Source organism: Bombus pyrosoma, linkage group LG7, assembly GCF_014825855.1.
Source record: "Bombus pyrosoma isolate SC7728 linkage group LG7, ASM1482585v1, whole genome shotgun sequence".
Taxonomy (NCBI): Eukaryota; Metazoa; Arthropoda; class Insecta; order Hymenoptera; family Apidae; genus Bombus; species Bombus pyrosoma.
This window is the reverse complement of record NC_057776.1, coordinates 16,717,231-16,739,821: the sequence shown is the minus strand read 5'-3', so window position 1 is coordinate 16,739,821 and position 22,591 is coordinate 16,717,231. Positions and strand designations below refer to the sequence as shown.

Sequence of the window (22,591 nt, the reverse complement as noted above, 5' to 3'; positions counted from 1 at the left end):
TTCGCAAACACGTGCTACTGTGTATTTAAAACCATAAAAACAGAGTTGCAAAATTTAACACTCACGCGTGTTTAACTTTCAGGTGGAAATCGAGGGACTAACTGGGGAGATCCGCTTCAACGATGACGGTCGCAGGCACAATTACACCCTCCACGTCGTCGAGATGACGGTCAACAGCGCCATGGTCAAAGTAAATATTTTTTTCACCCAACGAACACGAGCCGCATGCCTCAGCCCCCAGAGACCGAGGCCAAAATGTAATCGGACAGTTTCGAAATTTTACAACGTGAAACAAAAAAAAAAAGAGAAAAAAACATCGAAATTGTCGCGTGGAAAAACTCGACAATACCAATCCCTTTTAATTCCTCGTTTTATGTTGTTTGGTGTTTGACGAAGTCTACGCTCCGATGACTTTACGCAGCAATGTTGACTATCGGTGACTATCGACCGACATGGACGCGAACATCGCTATACGAACTTCATAGAGATAGCGACGTGGCTGAAAAGCTACTAACCGTTCACGATTTACCTTTTAAGGTAGCTGAATGGACAGACGAGGCTGGGTTCCAAGCCATCGCCGCGAAATACATTCGACTTCGACCGCATACCGAAATTGAGAAGAATAAGACCTACATTGTCACTACTATTGTGGTAAGACATTATGTTACAGTGTTTCTAAACACTCAAAGCACGATGGACACGTAATATTTTCGCTTAAAAGCGGTAAAACAATTTTTATAATTTTTAAATTTTTAATTTTCACAATGACTAGTTGACATATTAGCGATTCTTTGAGTTTCAATCGTATTGTTAGTACGTTGTGCTTTGTTTGAAATCGCACTTGCTCGAGCCAGACTTGAAGTGTCTACAAAATATCGGAATAGAACGTAACATACTAATAACACGATTGAAGTCCAGTAACTCACAAATATGTCATTGTTACGCTTTTGCTACAAAAGGGGAAAAAGTTAAAGGATCTGTAAAAGACTTTAAGAAATACCATTGAATTTAATACTCCATATACGATAGAAAACGCTGAAGTATTGGCAATTTGTAATTCAAAATTGACAATCTATATCAGATATTGAAATTTTATCCTAAGATTTTTGAGCGTGAATGTAAATTTACATATGCACGTGTAAATGAAATGGATATAAATAGAATATCTGAATTGGATATTGGTTGAATAAATGGAGATCTGTATCGACTAAATTGTCTTATTTGTTGACATTATTTTTTAATGACGCAGGAGGAACCGTACATAATGAAGAAGAAATCAGACACTGGAGAGATATTGACTGGCAATGATAGTTACGAGGGCTACTGCAAGGATCTAGCTGACCTTATAGCTAAGAAATTGGGAATATCGTGTAAGTATTTTATGTACATTCAATGTACATGTTATTGCACGGTTTTCAAATTTTATATCTTTATGTATTTTGCACAAGATAAAAAGTAATTAAACTGAACTAAATCAAATTGCAAGAATGTCTTGCCTTGCTATTTATTCTCTCGAGTCACTGGCAATTGTTACACGATGAAGTTCATGCAATCGAACTATAAATGCTAGTCCATATGACTATCATTGATGAAGCAATTTCATGAAGAAAAAGAATAAAATTAAAAAAGAGGATTTTACACAAGAAACCCCTAGTTACCCCGCCCTAGAGGTTCAAGAACCTTCTTCTCGCCCACTGTCCATCTAAATTGAAATCGAACGGTCAAAAAATTACCATTACTTTAACAATAATTTCACAACCTGTAAAATATCGATAATACATTTAATATACATATATACATTAAATTTCCCTTTTCTAGATGAGTTACGAATAGTTAAAGACGGTAAATACGGAATGGAAAATCCAGACGTTCCCGGTGGTTGGGACGGCATGGTCGGCGAGCTGATTCGGAAAGTAAGTTTCAAAGAAGTCAATGAATACATTTCATCGCGATCTAGATGAGTTTTTCACAATAATACACTTTGGATGTCGGTGTATTGGGGCGGACTAAACGATTTCGTGCAACTACGCGAAAGATTGTACTATTGATCGAGGTCCAACGAAACGAACGTTCAACGAGCTGTTTTATCTTTGGGCAGAAGGTACGAGGCTCTTCCACCAGATGCCACGAGCTTGCAAGCTCTTTGATCTTGTCAGCTGTATTTCGAGCTACATCTGGTGGACGAACTTCGAAAGAATGAAATGGGAACGCGAGAGCTGTTTATTCGCATTTGGCGAAAATGATTCCAAAATGAAACATTTAGTGTATTATTATTATTAAATAGTTATATTAATACACTTTATACTAAATTGTTTAATAATTCTTCAAATAACGAGCATATTGCTTGAACGACGTATTTTATTCTAAAACTGAAAAGTGTTGTAAATTTTACCTTTTGTAATATTGTTTATTGTTATCTTCCTGTTTTGTAATGTAAATTGTTCTATTAACAGTTGTATTATATTTTCAGGAAGCAGACATCGCCATTGCTCCAATGACAATCACTTCTGAACGTGAACGAGTGATCGATTTTAGTAAACCTTTCATGTCACTGGGTATTAGTATCATGATCAAGAAGCCCATCAAACAGAAACCTGGCGTGTTCAGCTTCTTGAATCCGCTGAGCAAGGAGATCTGGGTCTGCGTTATCTTCTCCTACATCGGTGTATCCATCGTTCTTTTTATCGTGTCCAGGTAAATGCGATTTTTCCGGAACTGTTCGCTTCTTTCGACGGATACACGGTTAAGTAGATACGGTCGGTATATGGTCAGACATACGGCAATACGTATGTTCCATGCGTTTAATGTTTCTTTTCTTATGAAGCACACTTAATACTTTTCAAATTCGATTTAAACGTATTATTTTGATTAACAATAGAGACGTTTCTCAATATTTTCAATACAATAACTAAATATTTTACAAGTGAATTTCTATGAAATATTGAAAGTTTGTAACTTTCTTTCGTTATATATTGCATCGTGCACTGCGCTCGTATGATAAAGCAATGATAATGCGTGTAATATTTTATATAAAAATATTTGTATTGCTATAACTACTTCCAAAAAAAATTTTTGTTTAATTAAGTAAATAAACGAAATTCAGAAAAAACTACAAGTATATATAGTAGCAAGGATTATAAAATTTTATTTTCGTTTATATGTATTTTTATACATTCTATCCTCCAATATATTCATTATCACACATCTCTGCATTGTAAATCAAAGAAAAGGGAGACTAGGCCTTAGAGCTAGAGAAAGCAGTAATTTATTGTAACAGAAATTCCCGTCTTCGTGATTGATCGGCACATTCAATGCCACACACAAACCACACGACATTAGCTTCCTTTTAGCCTTTTCCTGATGATGGCTAATTACACGACAATTTGTTTACCTCTTCGACACAGTTACCGATTCTCGTGCATTTATCACGAATCGCCCCTACTTTTATTTCAATTCTTATCTTGTTATTTATCGTTCCTTATCTCACGTGACTTTCCCAAATACGATTTTAAACGATCACGAGAATACGATCGTAATCTCGATGAAAGACCGGTAAAATCTAAACAATTGAACGTTTAATTATCGAGTAGCGGACACCTTGGTCAATCATTGTTTTTCTCTTGAGTTCCTGATTAATTAACCAAGAAAAATATAACCAGAGGGACTTCAGATTTTCTTTTGATGATTAAATTTTATCTTCTTTAATAAACGTTTTTCTTAAACCTCGACTCGTATTGTTGGGTCATACGTGACTACTGTAGATTAGCTTAGGTCAGATAATTTTAAGGTATTTTATATTTTGTGTTTTATGCGTTCTATATTTTATATGATAAAGATCACTGATATCAGTAGTGAAATCATTTATTGTATAAAATAAGTATCCTAATATTAGCTGACCTAAAATACGTTATTGGGGTGATCCAGTGATAGAGGCAATACCTATGACACGACAATTTCAATTCACGATTAACCCAAATCTTTAGTCATAAAATTATTTTTCCTTAAAAGAAACTTACTATTTAAAACAAACAAGGCTTTTAAAAGAGTTAAGAGTCGAAAAGATTCAAAACTAAGAAATCCTCCAATTAAAGCAGCTCACGGAATATCAAATCTATTTATTCTACCTACACTAATACAGAATATTAAATCCTAATCGTATGTCTTCAAACACAAAATGTCAACACAAACGTAATACATAAAGGACTCGTTATTAATTTCACACGTTCTCCACAGATTCTCCCCATACGAATGGAGAGTACTGACTCTAAGCACCGGTGGGGATCCCACAATGGGTACAAGGAACGATCCCACGCTACAACATCCACACGGATCGCAAGGATCTCCCCACATTCCAACATCGAGCATGGCGAACGATTTCAGTATCATCAACAGCCTTTGGTTCGCTTTAGCCGCGTTCATGCAGCAAGGCTGTGACATATCACCCAGGTATTCGTTCATTTCCTCCTCTGCAACGATCATCCTCTGAGCCTCGTGGTAACGTGAATCGCTATCAAGTGCAGGTGCTTTGTAAAAATTAATTACCTTAATCTCGGTCAATTATCAGGCTTTCTTTTTACATCGCGCTCGAGTCCTCTTATCAGTCAGGTGGTGCTATCCTGGCAGCTTCTAGAACTACTCTTATCTCGTAACGTTGAGTAAAAGCAAGCTGAACATCTTTTATCAGTATCGCGATAGCGATCGAAGCGCACGTGGAGAAAGGTTTGAAAAATGTCTGCATGGTCGTTTAGCGTAACAACGCAACGATAGGAAGCGTTGCGTGTTACGAGGGGAAAGATAGCTGGTTTCTTTCTCGACTAATTATAGCTACTTTCGCCCTGCGTCCTGTTTCCATTTCCGCGGTACAAGCAAATGAGGTGAAGTGCATAAAGTACGCGGCGCACACAGAAGAATGGTTGTCTTTTAGTTGGAACAGGTCAACCGCGTTATCTGCTAATGAGATGAATTGGATAAGATTCTAAAGGTTCGTCGCCCTGAACTCGCTTAAAGTCACCTGGTTAAACACTTGGCGGTTCTTCCTTTGTTTCCGTGAGAACAGGCAGCGCGATTCCTTTAAAAGAGATTATTTCTGCGTAATTAACAAGTTTCGATCGAAGGTATGATAAATTGTGAAGCATCTAATAGGCGCGCTTTAAAACGCCTCACCATGATGTATTGCTTTATTGTATGATTGTAATTAACTGTGTTGAATAATGCATCGAACCTAATACATACTAATTCTCCTAATACGAACCTAATACCTGGTTCTCATTTACACACCGATTAATATAGCGAAAGCATCTCTATAAAAGTGTGTCGTATTAAAATGAACCTTTCTATTTCATCGGAGACGTGAAACAATAATTATTGCTCTAGCATTCTATCCGTTATTTTGCTTACTTTTCAAAATCATTTCATCGAAGCGCATAAGAATAAAAATGAGATAGCTACGATATCAAAAGTATTACTTATCGTTAGAAAATTGCATGGAGGCAACGTATGCGTCAATAGCAGCGATTACGTTAAAGAGGAAAACAGACATTTCATATGTAACGACCTAATACAGGTTTAAGATGTCCTTCAACGCACGATCTCCATCGCCAACCGGTAGCAGATAGCTGAGCGATGATAACCTTTAGGAGGGTGATTTACTGGGTTCGCCACCCGGGGGTTAAGATGCAGGGTAATTACTGTTGCAAATTCCTTCGTTTAAATTACAACTGCGTGCCAGGTAAACGGCGATTATAAACCGCGTGGCCAGAATTATCAGAATATAATCGGATTATATTTCGTAGTCTCGTGCCGGGCGTAATTTAGAACGGCTCTCTCGCAATCAGCGCCGTGATTAGGCCTCCTAGGCTATTCGAGGGTGGCTCATTTGAATGAGCGTGCCGTTTCGTAGCCACGGCTCGAAAATTCCATTAGCGACACGCTTTGCCGCCAACCGAGGCCGTATGTGCTACAGTTCCTATAAAAAGTATTCGAACGTTTACCATAAAATACTTTTATGCGCGTTGTACGAAACTTTTTGAAATTACATTAGCGCTATAACGAAACACGACTATCATGATTATAATAGTAAAATTTGAAGCCGATGTAGAAGTTAAGTTACCAGACATTTATTGCAAATATACTTGTAGTGAAAACTTGAACATATAATTAGTGTTAAAGATGATGTCATTAAATATCGTGGCTTACCAATATTGTAAGTAATCAAACGTTCAAATAATTTGCTAATCTTAACAAAATATGCGCTTTCAATAAATATCTTGTGACTTTTAAATATATCTTCAGATTTGTTTAAAGATTTACCAATATAGTCATGATAGCCATATCGTATTACAACGATAATGAGATTTCAAAATATTTTCTGCAATATATACAGAAGAAGTTTCTACGATCTTTCGAATACTTTCGTGAGTCACTGTACAGTGGCTACAAAAAGTATTTACATACCCTTATTTTCCAATAAGGCGTCTTTTTATCAAGTTCAAATGTAAATGAAAGTACTACTAAATCATAGGAAATTTAATAGCGTTGGATTTAATTAATTAGTATGTAGATGTGATAATAACAACAATGATATGCAAATACCTTTCATAGCCATTGTACATGTGTATATATGTATGTATGTAAGTACGTGTTCGATCCAATTTGACCCTCTTTTTCCCCGCCTTTATATCCTTCTTCCCACGCATGGAACATTGATCAACTGACCTACGATCGTGGATAATACATTTCATGCTGAGCCAAGTTCTCGCCTTCTTTTCGCATAAATGTCCATGTGATTTTACCGCATTTTTACCCAGTTTTCGTGTACGACGAATAATTGACGTGTTTCTTCTGGTCGTAGAACGTGTCGAGATTATGCAGAGTTATACTGTCATTCTTGGACTACGATCAGATATTTTTTTTTAATTATAACTAACTTTAACTATAGAAATATGTATAGATTTTTAAATATTTTTTAAAGAAGTAAATAATGGGGTTTAAGATTAATTTTACTTAAAAATTTGTTAAAATACACTGTTACATATGAACCTCTCAAAGGCAAAATTTATCAAGACCAATCTTCATAAAGTTGTCATTATTCAGGCACGTAATTATTATTCGGCATCCTAAAGGAGAAATCTTATTTTCTAATAAATTTATTTATGGTAAAGAAATGGCATAAATAATTGTAGGTTCCGAGGAAAATTTAAAGAAACAATATTACACAACATCGAACGTGAGAAGTTCACGATAAAGAACATGTCACTTGTCAAACATTTATGTTATATAATTTTAGTATATTTTAACCTAGACGCGAATATAACGAAACTCTTCGAATTGGCATAATCAGGCAATAATTTTAAAGTGCCTCAGAAACTATCGCATAACTTAAAAGAATTCCCCAAACGATGTAATATTATCAAATATCAAATATCGCAAAAATCAATCGTATTTTTTTCACTAATTTACTTTAATTTGACGACTAAATGAATTTTCATTTATTCGTCTCAACCAACGTAAAATTATCAAACGTGTAATGTATTTTACGGAACACTGAAACCTAACAAAACATAATACATTTTCGACATGCGTTAATCCTTCCTAAGTCCCTCTAACGGGATTATCGTTCGTTTTAAAACAAACAGGAGCTCGAAATTTCGAAGGATGAAACCGTTCGCGACTGAACGTCTCGTAAATCTTTGGAGGAGCGATCGCGACGTTTTCGCGGGCCGTTTCAGTCGCTTCGGAACTGGGTCTAGATTAATTTCCATTCCACCATGCCAACCCATCGCGAGGTAACCTCCTTGATTAATGGTTTAAATATTCGCGCAGCGCCCATATGAATTGTAAATTTCGCGGAACCTTCTGTCCTCCGCCTCCGCCGCCTCTCGTTCCGCTTCTTCCACGATACGACTTGTGATTCCGCCGTGGACACCATGTAAAGCTTCGTTATTAAATATCGTCACATCTACTGGACGAAAAGTGTAATCACATTGAAAAGCTGCCCTCGAGAAAGAAAAAGAAAGAGAATAAAAGTTACAACTTTGTGGGGATTTTGTTCTTATACTTGGTAAGAAGTTGAGAAAACTAATAAGAAAAGAGGTGCGAAACGTTTACTGCTGAGGAATTGTAAGTTTAAGTTTGCATCGTTCGGAGGTGAGAATGTGCAATTTGAGAGAGAGAAGATGATAATTATTAATGTTACCTTATTATGTATGATATTGCTATGTGTGTTATAATATATGTTGTTATATATAATATATGCACATTATAAATGCGCTATAATATATAGGGGTGTTTGCTACGTTCTTTAGAAATTATGTCCGAGAGGGGTGATTATTGAGATGTTTGATAAGATTACAGCTTAATGCTTAATGCTTGCTTTACAATAGGATAATTTTTACCGACTTAGATCACTTGGTTTCTCAGCAGATAAACAATAATCATATGCTCTGGTTTGTAGATTATAAATCTCTTTCTTACAATTTCATAATTTTCCACCAAATATGAGAGTCGGATAATTTGTCAAATTAAAATTCCATTTGTTTTATTACCAAGCTTGTTGAGGTTATACAAAGATAGTCATTAGTATTGGAAACTTGTAACTTGTAATATATTGAAATTTAAATGAACAAGACGACTGACACTGAAACTTTGTACTTTATAATTAGTGGAGGTGATCAGTTCGACTACTCGATGGCTCATTTAGTAGAGGCTTTGTGGTTTAAAATGAAACAAAAAATTTTAGAATTTTTACTAGAATGATAGAGTGAATTTTTCAAGAAAAAGAGACATATTTTATACATCCGACAACTTTAAATAGGCTACTCTGTAATTCCTTAGTATGTTAATTCTCTTATTTGCAAGTAATTACCAATTAATATTCAGCACTCGTAAAATCACATTTAACAGGTCGATATCAGGACGAATCGTCGGCAGCGTCTGGTGGTTCTTTACCCTGATCTTAATCTCCTCCTACACTGCCAACTTAGCCGCGTTTCTGACCGTCGAGAGGATGGTCGCGCCGATTAACTCGCCGGAAGACCTGGCCTCGCAAACGGAAGTGCAATACGGCACACTATCTCACGGATCTACTTGGGACTTTTTTCGCGTAAGTTCGTCTCAGATTTCACGAAATAAATACAGTAAAATATTAGGGTTGTAACATAGGATATGTATGATTTTTAACGATCTTTAATCATTTTTGCTTCGCCGATCGTAAATCTAAAAAAAACATTCGTTTATACGAAGTGTGTAGGAGTTAAAAAATTTTGCTCGGAAAAGCACGGAAGAAAAAGATTTTAATTTTAACGTGCCAATATGGGAATATACGACGATAATAATAGTAGCGAAGAACGTCGATCTTTAGTACACTGGAGATTAGAATAATATCTAGTTTTAAAATGACGAAATTATTCGTTAAAAACACAAGATTTAGGACATTGGCGCAACATTTCATATGTTACGACCTAATATGTTAAAGCTACATCAAACTAATATATTATTTTAAATGCGCAATTGAAAAATACATAAACGTAATTAAAACTCCTATTAAAGACTATGTTCCTTTTCCACAGAAATCGCAGATTAATCTCTACAGCAAAATGTGGGAGTTCATGAACTCACGGAAACACGTGTTTGTAAAAACGTACGACGAGGGTATACGAAGAGTGAGGACCAGCAAAGGAAAATACGCTCTCCTGATCGAAAGTCCGAAGAACGAGTACATAAACGAGAGGGAACCCTGCGACACAATGAAGGTCGGCAGAAATCTGGATGCCAAAGGCTTTGGAGTAGCAACGCCATTGGGATCTCCTCTCAAGTAAACTTTACTGCTTTATTGTACCGTTTGCCTTTAATTTATCTCATTCTATGTAATTACGTTTGCATCGATGTACCGCTTTGACATTCTTGTTGCTTGAAACTCGCTCTATATTCTTTGATCAATAATTTGTCGACTGTCAGATCTTGTTTTCTCATGTACTCGTGTACATTGCAAGTACAGGCTTGATTCAAAGTATCGTAAAATTGAAACATGTTTGATGATAACGTTCATGAAAGTAAAAAAGATTCAAGTATGTCTCTATACGTAGCATAGGAATATCTGATATGTTCAGAACTGCGTAGCTATCGTGTGCTGCGCGTTAAACTTTTCATTTGAATCACTGGAGTTTTCAGTGTATACAGACGAGCAGGTAATAGCATGCAACACTGGTGGTACACGTAGCTTCGATATAAATTACGCGAAAATAAGGTAATATTCGACGTATCAGAGGATTAATAATAATCTTCATAGAAAAAGTCGAAAATGAAAATATTAGATTGTCCGGAAAGTGTCTTTCTTTTACAGACACGTCTTTTACAACGATGCATCTTTATACAAACATGAAGCCTAATCTGTCGAACGTTGTGATCTTTATTTTGATGGAACAAAATGGATCATACGTAATTCGACAAAATAATATAAAACAGAAAACGTTGTGCATTCATTATTTCCTTATAAAACGAAAGAAACTTTTCGGGCGACCTAATAAGTATAGGAAATACAGTATTCTGAAAAATATTCCCAATTATAAGTCGTTGTTATTAACCCGTTGTTAATGGCACAATATGGAACAGTAGAACGTATCGTGGTAACTTTTACAATGACTGCAACGATAACTGCATTATTATAATCCTTTTGACATCACTGATCCTATGATCTAATCTCATTGTAAATATGGAACTGCATATTTCCTTATAAAAATTATATTTAATCTATAGTATCTATATTATATCAAGCTATATTTCTTAATTTGAATACGTTACAATGATCATTCGTTGTTAAAATGAAGATTTGTTTAAAAAGGGTTAAACCAGAAATTTCACACGATAATGAGGAATCGACGAAAGCATCGTCTCCTCGCTCAGTACCACAAACAGACGAGATTTAAAGAGCAACGTGCTCGACACGGTAAATACGAAAAGTTTCGAGCCTTCGATAATTCTCGACAAAGCCACTCACGATGCATTCGAGCAAGTGTAACGTACGAATTGAATGGAAGGACAGGTTCGACCTATTTCTTCCATACGAAAGCATAATTAACAAGGTTTTTTAGCGATCAGGAAGAGGCGAAGCATCTGCCCCTCTAACCCGCCCCTTTCGTGGTTCTTTGAAATTCCGTCGCCCCCGGTCTGTGCCTCCCTTTCGAAACACGCCACGTCGTTCCACACAATTAGCATAGAAAAACTCGTACACCCATTTTTCCGTATCATTACCGCTTAAGGGACGAGTCGACCCACTCTGCTCTCTCGTCTTGACTAACCAATTCAATCTCGTCGAGGCTTCAGCCCCCCCCCCCCCGTCTGGGGAACATTCAATTTGTAATTCAACGAATATACGAACATCGATTTTATTACATTTGTTTGCGGCACAATCGGCTTTCTCCCTCTGATATCTTCTATGTATTTTTTCCCTATACGCTTTCTCCTTCTTCGGTCATTAATCTACTTTCTGTGGACTTCATCTAAAAAGTTGTTGAACGTGGTTTTACAAACTGGCTATAAAACCTTCTTTTGTTCTTTCACGTTGTATATTTTATAAAGTAATTTAACGTTTTCGCTTACTGACATACGTCGATACATCGCTTTGATTATTTATAATAAGCAACGTTATTCTCATAAAAAGATATCGGATTTTATACAGCCGTATTTTTTAACAGCGAATGCGTTAATATACGTACAGTTCACAAATCTTAGTAAGCAATTTTTTCCAGTATTTTCACGCGTAATATTGTTGCCGTGAATATGGATGACGGATAATAGAAATATTTTAGGGTATCGTTGAGTATAACGATAGAATGAAGAGTTATCCTTAAAAACATATAAGTTGGATCAGCTTGCATGTGCGCTGATTTGATTGCGTGTGATAAGAATGTGTCGTATGTGCGATGTCTTTAAGAATAATCGAGAGAATCATTCGGCAAGTCAAAGAAACAGCGTTTAAAAACATCGAATCGTACTGAGTGAAAGTAATCGTCGTTATTTTATATTTAATAAGTATAAACCTGGCTACAGTCCAGTATTCCTGCAATATCATATTTATTGTATTTTCTGTAATATTATCCTTTTCTAATATTCGACACGTTACAGAGATCCCATAAATTTGGCGGTGCTATCGTTGAAAGAAAACGGAGAATTGACGAAACTGGTGAACCGGTGGTGGTACGACAGAACAGAATGCAGGCACGGGGACAAGCAAGATGCTTCTAGAAACGAATTATCTCTCAGCAACGTGGCGGGAATATTCTACATCCTCATCGGCGGTCTGCTTTTAGCCCTGGCCGTCGCGCTGCTAGAATTCTGTTACAAATCACATACGGAAGCTACCAGAGCAAAGGTAACGAGCTGGCACTTCGGAATAAAACTTTCTTCAATACTAATCTCAAACTGTGCAACTTACACTTTCGTTCGTAAGTCACGGAACACTCGCTCGTTTCAAACATACGTTTTAACAAAATCTTCGAAACGTACTATAATTTGATTCTCCTTATGATACACGCTATTGATAAGCATCAATTTTATTTTCTAGTTACCAAACGGCGAATACTTAAACTTTTCTAAATAGAAATTTGTTTCATTCACCAAATATTATAATCAGCTTACTTACTTTGGACATTTTACTATGAATATTTTAACGCATAAACGCGTAAAAATCCGCAGCCTAATAATTACAATATCCACTTACGTACGCGTATCCGAAGTATATCCGTCACTTGCGAACGATAGCGTAAAAACTGTATCTAATGTTTCTGCTTGCAAACAACAAACTAGTAGCGATTAGCGACCGATTTTATTCCATCGCGCGTCATTAAGAAACGAAGAGAGAAAAATTCTATTTATCGAAACTCACAATTTTCCAGATCCCATTGTCGGACGCGATGAAGGCGAAAGCTCGATTGACGATCGGTGGTGGTCGAGATTTCGACAATGGCCGGGTAAGTAGCCTGACGAATCTACACTTCTAGATCCTTGTTATCGATCGCACGCGTACCACGCGGTTAGAGTAACGAGCTCGTAGAATCGTGTTGGCAACGGACAAGCAAGGAAACGGACTGAAACGTTCCAACTATGTTTCTTCGTTACTCGATGAAATAAAGCTTGAGAAACATATTTGCAACTCGGCGTACTTTACCATCGCAGAAGAAGCTATATATTTTATATTCAGGAACGTTTTCATCCTTTTTCCCCTGTTTCGAACCAACGATCTCGATGTATCGTGTAACATACGTCGGTAACATGGCGGCATCGGGCTGCATTATGCATATCCGTGTAATACAAGAACCTATAATACATATGTATACATAGAAGCATATAATAGAGTACGTTTGGCATGCAGTTAGCAGCGTGTATACGTTCGACGTGTATATTGTGATCGAAAGACGGTCGAGTATCGAGAATTTCAAACAGGGGTGTGGTTCTCGAAGGCTGTTTCGAAGACACGATCGACCCAAGGGCGATAATCGATCGTTGTCGATATGTATATCGTATATAAATAGATACGAGATTATATACATATATAAAAATAAATATTATATATACATTTATATAGGTAGATATATATATATTATATAAATATATATACATACGTACATGCGTGCGATGTGCGGCTGGCTGGATGTGTTGCGCTCTTTTCTACTCTTTCTCTCTCTCTCTCTCTCTTCTTCTTCTTCTGTCTCTCTCTCTTTGTACTCGATGGATGCAGGAGACGTAATTTTTGCTCGTTTTGCGCGTTTCGTTCTACTTTTGTTTTTGTCTCTAGTGGTACGGACTGCAGAGTTAGACGGAGGATGCATGCGCCTTTCCCGGGACCATATGTGAGTACTCTCTAGCCCTTAATTTTAAATCCCCATCGTACGGTTTACGTCTCTCGTTTGCTGTACCTATCTTCTCTCTTCCAAATTTCCTTTCTGCTTCTCGTGTACATCATCTTACGTAGCTTTCGTCATTCTCATTCATTCCGTTCTCTTTCATCTTCATACTAGAGATTTTGATATGAAATTAGCGAATCATCAGCGGTATACTATGTCTGTGAACTTTATTAAACTTGATCAAAGTCGTAGATATTCGATTTTTATTCAAAACTTTTCACAAACACGGCTCACTTTCTCACACTTTCTTACGTCACTGTTCTCGATCATCTATTTCGAAGCGATCTCTAAGTAGATTAATTAATTCAATATATTTGTACACTTCTCTATATTGATGCACGATATCGTCACAGAAATGGAGCAAAGTAAATTCAAACAAGAGGATTATTAAAACTCTGAATTGTGTAATTTGAAGCTTAAATCGTCAAATAGTTTGGATAGTGTGAATCGACCAGATATTTGCATTTCTCTGCAATTTAAGTACACACAGGCGTCCTTCTACCTCCTGCTTTCGTTCCACGGCTCTTCCTTTACTTTCTACAGCTTTGGTTATCATGAAAACGCTGGCTTATAATCGCGAACTGAGCATGGCTTGTAGCGACGTTTTTAGAGGATCGTGCGAATGAAACGTGACTTGATCGAATGGCATGCAGCTTTGAAAATGCTTGTACGTTGAACTGCGTTTACACTGCTACTATTGCGTACACGATATATTAAAGATAGATCGTAAATTAAGTTACAAATATTCTAAACCGTCGATAGCAACGTTCACAGATTGCCAATGTCGAATCATATTTTTGGAACGATCGATATTCGATTCTATGCGTTTCAAAAGAAACATTTAACGTTGCATTGAATTTCACGAATTTACGAATATCTGCGTTCAGTTCGACAAAACGAAGAATGCTATATCGTTCCGCAAACCTACATCGATAAATTTTTGCCATTTTGTAGAATTTTTCTCAAACAATATATGTCAAGCGCGGTTTCTTTTTTTTTTTTTTTTTTCTTTTTTTATTCCGTTTCAGCCGCTTTAAACGCTACAAATGGAATTTTCAGTAGCAGTGTAAACAAACCTTTGAACGAAACTATGCATCGAATGACAACTCACCTTCATAGTGACGTTACTCTCGCGCCAAACGGGCGATAGAATGAATTCTTTGTCTTTCACTTCTCTACTCTTCCGGAGCAAGTACGTTTCACAAAAGGCAGGACGGTAGAACGACGACCGAGAAGAATTTTATGCACCGTTCGCGAAACACGCTTTTTTTTAACGAACGGGAAGTCGTTTGTAACATCGCGATTCACGGCACGATTACTTTTTACCACTCTCGCGCAATACACGCGACCACGTAATTCCCACACAAGCCTGGATGGTCAATTATCTGCAGACTGTGGATGTTTATGCGGATGAAACGTGTACAACTGTAGAAAAAAACTGTGTAAGATGTGTGTAAATGTATAATCACGGACAATATCGAAGAGAATCTCAACAGGTAAAATTCGAATAATTCGACAAAGATGAGTATTTGGATAGCGTTAAATATCCTTGCAGTAGATTCGTTGGTCTTATTCTGGGAACTTGTTTCAGATGAAAAATACAATTCGTTATTCTGAGATTACGAACCGTTTGATGCTCGTAAAAAATACTGTATCTGAGAATTGAAAAATTGCATCATACAATTGTATTCTTTATCTATACGACAGTAACAGTTCTAGGTTTATAAACAGCGTACATGAAAAACATTATAATTCATTCAAGCGTTGCAGAATTAAAGAATGGTTCGTGTATAACATGCTAACAGTGGCATAGATAATTTTTTCATTTTTCATTCCGGTTGAAAAATAGATATCTCAAAACAGGTTTAAAGACAAAATTGAAATAAGATTAAAGATCCTCTAACATTTATTTGAAAAGGAAATGCAATCTGGTTTTGAGATGTTCGTCTAAGGAAAAAGGACGTACAGCGAAGTCTGAGATAAACTTGTAATTTTTCTTACAAACAGAATTTCAGATGTCAACCTTGAATCTATTATCCTATCATTATCCTCCCATTGTAAATAACATTATTTTCACAAAGCAAAGTGAATGAGAAATTTCAATCTCCCTCGCACAAACGGTAGATGCTGTTATTTGTACATTTAAATCGAAGCCATGTTTTAATGTATAATATTAATTCTAGCAGAAAGAAATTTACGATTTCCATTATAAAGCTACGTGATATCTGTTCGATCTTCCTACTATTTAATGAAATTATTCCGTAGCATGAAACATTACAGCATGACTTTAACCAAGGCACATTGAGGATTAAACATGTAGTAACACAATGCGTGAAAGTTGCCTAAATGCAAAATTATTGAAAGAACCTGTTAAAAATTATTTTATCAATGTATGAAAGATATATATTGAAATAAAAGATTAGGATTTTAAAGATGTCCGACAAAATGTTGCTTATGTATATTTTTCAATATATAAAAACCGGTCAAAATAATATCTTAAATTATAAAATCATTCTTCTTAAACGTATATTCATTATAACACCCAATTTCCTGTTCAAGTAAAACTCTCTGACAGCTTAAACCCTCGCCTAACTCGAGTCAATTCACAGTCCCAGCAGCATAAACATCCGCAGTTCACTCACCACGAAGAGCACCGTTCACACGAAAAATCGCCCCTATCCAGCCCCATGTAGAAACCACCGTAGGGCTAACGCGCGAACCATTGGATTTCCAGTACTACGCTCCGGCAAACGCGATTGGCAATACCGAGGGCGACCAGGTACACAGCAATACGCATACCCAGGTGTAAATTACCCGGAGGAGAGCCCAGGCGAGTCGCCCGCCATCTCCCTGCCCACGCCTCCACCGCCGCCGTTGATGGCGGCCCTGCCTCCACCGCCGCCGCCGCCGCCCAGAAGACCGCCTCGAAGAAGCGTCACCTTCGCGGAATCGCCGCCGAAGAGCCCGAAAAAGTCGAGGTTCTCGCCTTTCCTGCGTAGACCGAGCATCACGATGCTAGACGTCGCGGTGCCCTGGACACCGGCTTCGCCGCGCGTCTGGGCTGGTCGTCTCGGCGACTATAAACCCGAATACATCACGTAAAAACGAAAACAAGGAAATAAATCACAGCACGAGCACAGAAGCTCTCCTGTCCTGTGGGCTGATCATAGATCGTTAAAATTTCGATCGTCCGACAGCCTGGCACAAAGATCCAAAGATCCAATAATCCCGAGCAACGCGTTTGCCGCAAATCGAATATCCGCGACGCTCGATTTCTCGAGCGGTTCCCTCGATCGTTGTTAGTTCCGTGTTCCGAAGAAGCTCGAAGAAGTTGAAATTTCGAGCGTCGATCACGAGAACGATTCGCCTGTTTGTTCAAGTTCCTCGAATCGTACTGCCACACACACACGTGATTTGAGATCGTCGATGACGTGTACCGAGTCCTTTCGGAATGATTCGTTCTTGCGAACAGGAACTAAACGAATCCGAGGAATCGCTCGAGAGGAACGCAGAGGAGCCGTGTGTCACGACTGATCGACGAAGATTCTTGGTATCCATATTTGTTTCTGTTAGACGAGACGAATGATGGTTTTGCGACAGGAATCTTCGTGGACAGCCGTGTTTGTACATTGTATATATTACGTTGTAATCGAATCGAACGAGACGAATCAAATGGTGTAGAGAAAAGAAGAGAAGGACAACGCGTACGACCGGCTACCGGCGACGAGAACAGGTCGCGAAATTCGATAGTAGAATTCGATGGTCCTGGGGTGGGTGCATGTGCAACCAGCAACTCGAACTAACACACTCAACTGCCATTTCCGTGAGAGAGCCCTGTACACACGCGAGACACGAACGCGTGCACGTACGTATATGTATACATTATATTTCGCGAGGGAAGATACGCGGGTCGACCGAGCAAACGAAAGAACTTGCTGGAGAAACGATGAAACGCGTAAGAGGAGAATTCTGAAAGAAGTGACTGCGGGTGAAATTCTGGCAGACATCGAACGAAGAAGAAGGAGGAAGAATAAAAAGGAAGAAAGAAACTGAAGAAGTTTGAGAAAACTGTGTGGAGAAAGAGAATACAGGTCGACCGCGACGTAACACTACTATTATTATTATCATTATTCTGATTACTATTATCGCGACAGCCAAGTTTTTATTACGGATTACGGTTCGTTACAGATCGTTGTACACCGGTGCAAACTATTTTGTGGATCTCGCGAGAATGGATAATTCGTTGCGTAAAGAAATAAAGAAAGAAAAGAAATCAAAAAAAAAAGAAAAGAAAAAGAGAAGAGAGGAAGAAAAGAAAAAGAAACAACACTGGAGCCGCGATGCGTTTTTTAACTGACGAGAACGGTGTATAATCACATCGATGCGTGGGTACTGCGTGTGTGATAAATAATATATATATAAATATAAATATATATATATATACAAATATAAATATAAATATACATACGTATAGACGTTTATCGAGAGATGTGAGATGAAAGCGTAGGAGAAAATGTGTCAGAGAATGCGTGATGAAAGCGTATGTGAAGAACATAGGATTAAAGGATAATCGTGTAAACGCATTATTAAGTACCTATCACTGCCAGTTCGCGCCGATCCGAGCCGAGAGAGGACGAAGGACAATTTTTCTTTTGTCGATGGACACAGACTTTTTACACACACCGCCGTTTTCAGGCCCCGTTTTCACGCCGCAAAACGAACAGGTTTCCTTGCGTTGTCGGATCGCCGTGATCTGGCTCGAAGAACGACGTTTACGGCCAAGGTTTTTCGTGCCAAAGGACGATATCTCTCCCGATAACGATAACGTCCAGTGCTACGCTGTTACGAAAGAAGAGGCTGGGGTAGAAGAAGACCTCTGACGCAAGGTATAAAACAAACTTGAAATATATACATACATATATATACACATATATCGTTGGTCATGAACAGAACACGAGAGGAGAATAGAATACATGAGAAGAACGATGCTCTATTAGTGAAAATGTTTGAATCGTTTGGATATTATTTCTTGGAAATATTCATGTAAAATGAATTTTCTATTTGAAACACGCGTGCTTCTTTTAAATGGAATAAACAGTTTTTGTAATTGGAAATTTTCAAGCAATTCGCTATATAAAACACTGTGTTCGAGAGTTTTCTTTCGTCGATACTGTTTTATATTAATACGATAAATTCCACGATTCTAAAGGTGTATCAAGAGCGAAAAAGCAAAAACGCGCATGTACATATTTTTTTAAAGGTGATATAGATACCCTTTTAAAATTATGGATATTGCTGTTTTCGAAGCGGAGATTAACAAAATCAAAAAACACTGCTTCCTCGAAAAATACTTCCCAAGGCGTTCAAAATATAGCGACTAGCGAGAAAATAATACGCCAGTAGTATAAAGTAAAAATCAAAAGCTCGAGGATGTCCACGTTGAAACGTAAAGTGCAGGCCGCCTGGAGCGTTTTTAAACCGTTTCGATCGATCGAAATCAAAATTAAAAATCAGAATCAAACTGTGTCAAACAAGCGTCGATTGTTACTCGGGTATCATCGTAGCACTGAACTGAACAAAGGGAGAGAGGTCGCGGAGCAAAATTACATGTTGCGACGTATAAAACTATTTTTCTGGAACGCACTCTAACTATCCCGCCGAGAAACTTCGGTTCACATTTATTTACCGAAACAAACTGCCATAAACCGACGATTATCGAAGAACGAAAGAAAAAAAGAATACTCGTCAATTGTTCGTGAACCTTGGTGACTCTTCGTTTCTTCCACCACGAATTTTTTCTATTTCACGATTCCCCATAGATCCATAAAAAAAAAAAAGATGGAAAGAGAAACGAGAATCGAGCCGACAGTCGAGCAAGTTTTATACGTGGCAGCGATGAGATCGATCTACCTATCATATCGCCAGATTTTCTTATTACGACTAATTGTTATCTATCAGCGGTTTAAATAACGATAGATAATGCGTATATCGGGTATTAAGCCGTTAACGTAACGATGGTAACACACGATGAACACGGTGATGCATTTATCGGAGCATCAGAACGGTGCGGAAGAGAAACTCGAGTCATCTTGATCGAAGGCCGCACGTTCTCACGACTTTACCCAGCGTGATCCATTTGATCAATGTACAATTTACAGGACAGCCGTTATATACGTCTTTACAAAGAGGATAAAGTTACGAACGATTCGAGGGAAGTCAGATATTTAAATGAACGTTGGAAATGGGATGAATTCGAATCGCCGGAGTAACTTATTCTTGATAGTAGCATGGCGCCAAATTCAAATATAAAAGCGACGGTATTTTTGTTTCCTCCGTCGTTGTGGTCGTTAACGTTTTCATGTTGATGTTCGTCGTCACTTTTTCTATCCCTCGACAAACTCACCGATAGGAAGCGGAACGAAAATAAAAATGAACAATGTAACAGTCCCCGTATACCGTCCCGGCGTCGTTACGAAACAACTCACCTGTTTTCACCCGTTCTTCCTGTTCACCTTCTATGCTTTTCTTTTTTTTTTTTTCTTTTTGTACGTGCAATTATCGAAATGAAGAAGAAGAAGAGGATGAAGCTTGGAAAACTTTCAGGATATTCTACGACGGATGGGTGTAAATATTGTTCTCCTCCGAAAAGATCAGCAACGTGATTTTTTCATCGTACGAAGGAATTTGTAATTTTGTAAATATAAAATGGAAGAGGATAGTCTTTCCAAAAATAATTTCATAGTGACTGACGCGTTTCAAAGCTATGTTTGACGAGAACAGTCGAAACTGACAAAATCAGAGTTATTTTGGAAGTATTTGCGGAGATTCAGTAGAATAGGTCGACGCACGATCAGACAAGATTTCTATTTCTTTATTCATCCTTCCTTCTCTGTTTATCTTTTTATATTTGAAATGATTCTTATTACATCTTACACTGAATGACTGCAAATGCTTCCATATTCACGTAGAATAAACAAGAAAATTTTTGTAACTTTTCGTAATTTTTTCGAGTAATAAACATATAATGAATTTTTTGAATTACTTAGATACATAGAAAAGTTCGATATCGTTGATCGAAAGCGATGAAAACGAACATTTGGTGAACAGTATTTATGAAAATCCAGTAGAATATCCCAGTATCCGATCAGACGATGCGTTACCAGCTGTAAAAGAAGGAAGCGCGCAAAGAGGCCGGAAAGAATAAAAGCGAAACTCGAAACTCGTTCGAAAAAAAGAGCAATTACGTAGAAAAAAATGTGGAAGGAGATCACGCGACGAAAGTCGAACGAATTGCAAAACGAAACACGAGAACGAACAAGCAAAATTATGAGGGAAAAATAAAGAGAAATAAGAAATAAAATAGCGTCTTCCAGTTTGCGCTTTCACCGATCGCTGCATAAGAATTACGCTTGTACCTTCGATTCGAGTATCCTTCGTCATCTCCCGTACCATTCCGTGGCATGATACGATCGATTCCCTTGTAAACCGTTGTATACCAATCAAATTTGTCACAATACAGGATCGTTTATTTAAATGTAACCTGCTATGTGATTCGATCCGACCCCTACCCAATTGCGTCACAGGTAAGTGAATCATTAATTGGTAATTTATATTTCAATCTGTACGTGAAATTGTCTCCTTTATTACGAACAAAATTACAAGCACGAAAATATAAAAATAATTGAAAACGGGACAAAACGTAGAAAAGAAAAAATTGATTGAAAGTTGTGAATATAATCTGAAAAATTGGACAGTTTGGAAAATAAAGATTTTCCCGGGATAGGAATTTACTTTTTACGCGATTGGCCACGGTTTATGAAGCGGCTAAATATTCGGTTATTGCAAATTGTCGGACCGCAGTGCGGAAGCGCGCGCAATGATTTATGAAGAGAGTTGTCAGAAATCCTCGCGTACTTCTGCACTTTTGTATCTAAAGATAGATACACTGCACCGCCATCGGATATCGTATAAACAGCGCGCCATGCGAAATTTCGATGAGCAAAACGTGAATAGAAAGTTGCCTACGAACGTGGCGTTGAAAGTATATAACGTTATAAAAAGTAACGACCAAGCGGAACAACGGGGTATACCGGACAAATTAACATATAATGAATAATAAAGTGGTAGAAAATCTGCTTTTACGGTAAGTACAAAGTAAAAACCGTTTTACCGGACGATAAAGAAATATTCTCCATTAGACTAAGTACGAAAATTGAGGTAAATTGCTGTTTAGTTACGCGATAAAAAAAAGGGGGAAAGGCCTTCCAAGGGGAAATATTTACGTCCAATGCTCTTTTCGGAATAGCAGGCGTTACTTTTTTAACGAACGACGTTTGTTCGATGTAGTTTTCATCTTTCAGAGCTTCTTTCTTTCTCCCCCTCCCCTCCTTTTTTTTTACTATCTCGAGGCTAGAAAGGTCTCTCTTGTATTAAATAACAGGATGTTCCTTTAAAGTTGGATCTGTTGCGATTCAGGCAACGTACAAAGCGGTATTCAGCGAAAAAGAGTAGAACGAGACTTTAAAAATTGTATCTTGAGGCGGAATACGTAAACAGAATGGTAGACGCGAAGAAACAAGGGCGAGTATATAAATATTTCTACGACGCGGTGTAAGTGTTACGCTTCACCCTTTAACTCGACTCGGTAATTATTTTTAAAGGGGAAACGTCGATACGCGGTGTCGTTACCAGGC

The 22,591-nt window shown here is 37.6% G+C and overlaps 1 protein-coding gene across 2 annotated transcripts in view; it reads left to right on the top strand.

Moving 5' to 3' along the window:
* Positions 1-21,437, top strand: part of LOC122569377 (glutamate receptor 1) — a 336,051-nt gene extending 314,614 nt beyond the window's left edge. Inside the window, exons 9-20 of one of the 2 annotated variants that reach the window (XM_043730323.1) lie at positions 83-190; positions 538-651; positions 1,250-1,370; positions 1,819-1,913; positions 2,471-2,694; positions 4,234-4,446; positions 8,902-9,100; positions 9,567-9,811; positions 12,121-12,367; positions 12,891-12,965; positions 13,790-13,844; positions 16,633-21,437. In XM_043730323.1, coding sequence (XP_043586258.1) covers positions 83-190; positions 538-651; positions 1,250-1,370; positions 1,819-1,913; positions 2,471-2,694; positions 4,234-4,446; positions 8,902-9,100; positions 9,567-9,811; positions 12,121-12,367; positions 12,891-12,965; positions 13,790-13,810 — 1,662 coding nt within the window. In that variant the 3' untranslated portion in view covers positions 13,811-13,844; positions 16,633-21,437. The remainder of the gene's footprint in view (positions 1-82; positions 191-537; positions 652-1,249; positions 1,371-1,818; positions 1,914-2,470; positions 2,695-4,233; positions 4,447-8,901; positions 9,101-9,566; positions 9,812-12,120; positions 12,368-12,890; positions 12,966-13,789; positions 13,845-16,632) is intronic. The other variant, XM_043730321.1, reaches the window with a different exon arrangement.
* Positions 21,438-22,591: the final 1,154 nt, after the last annotated feature.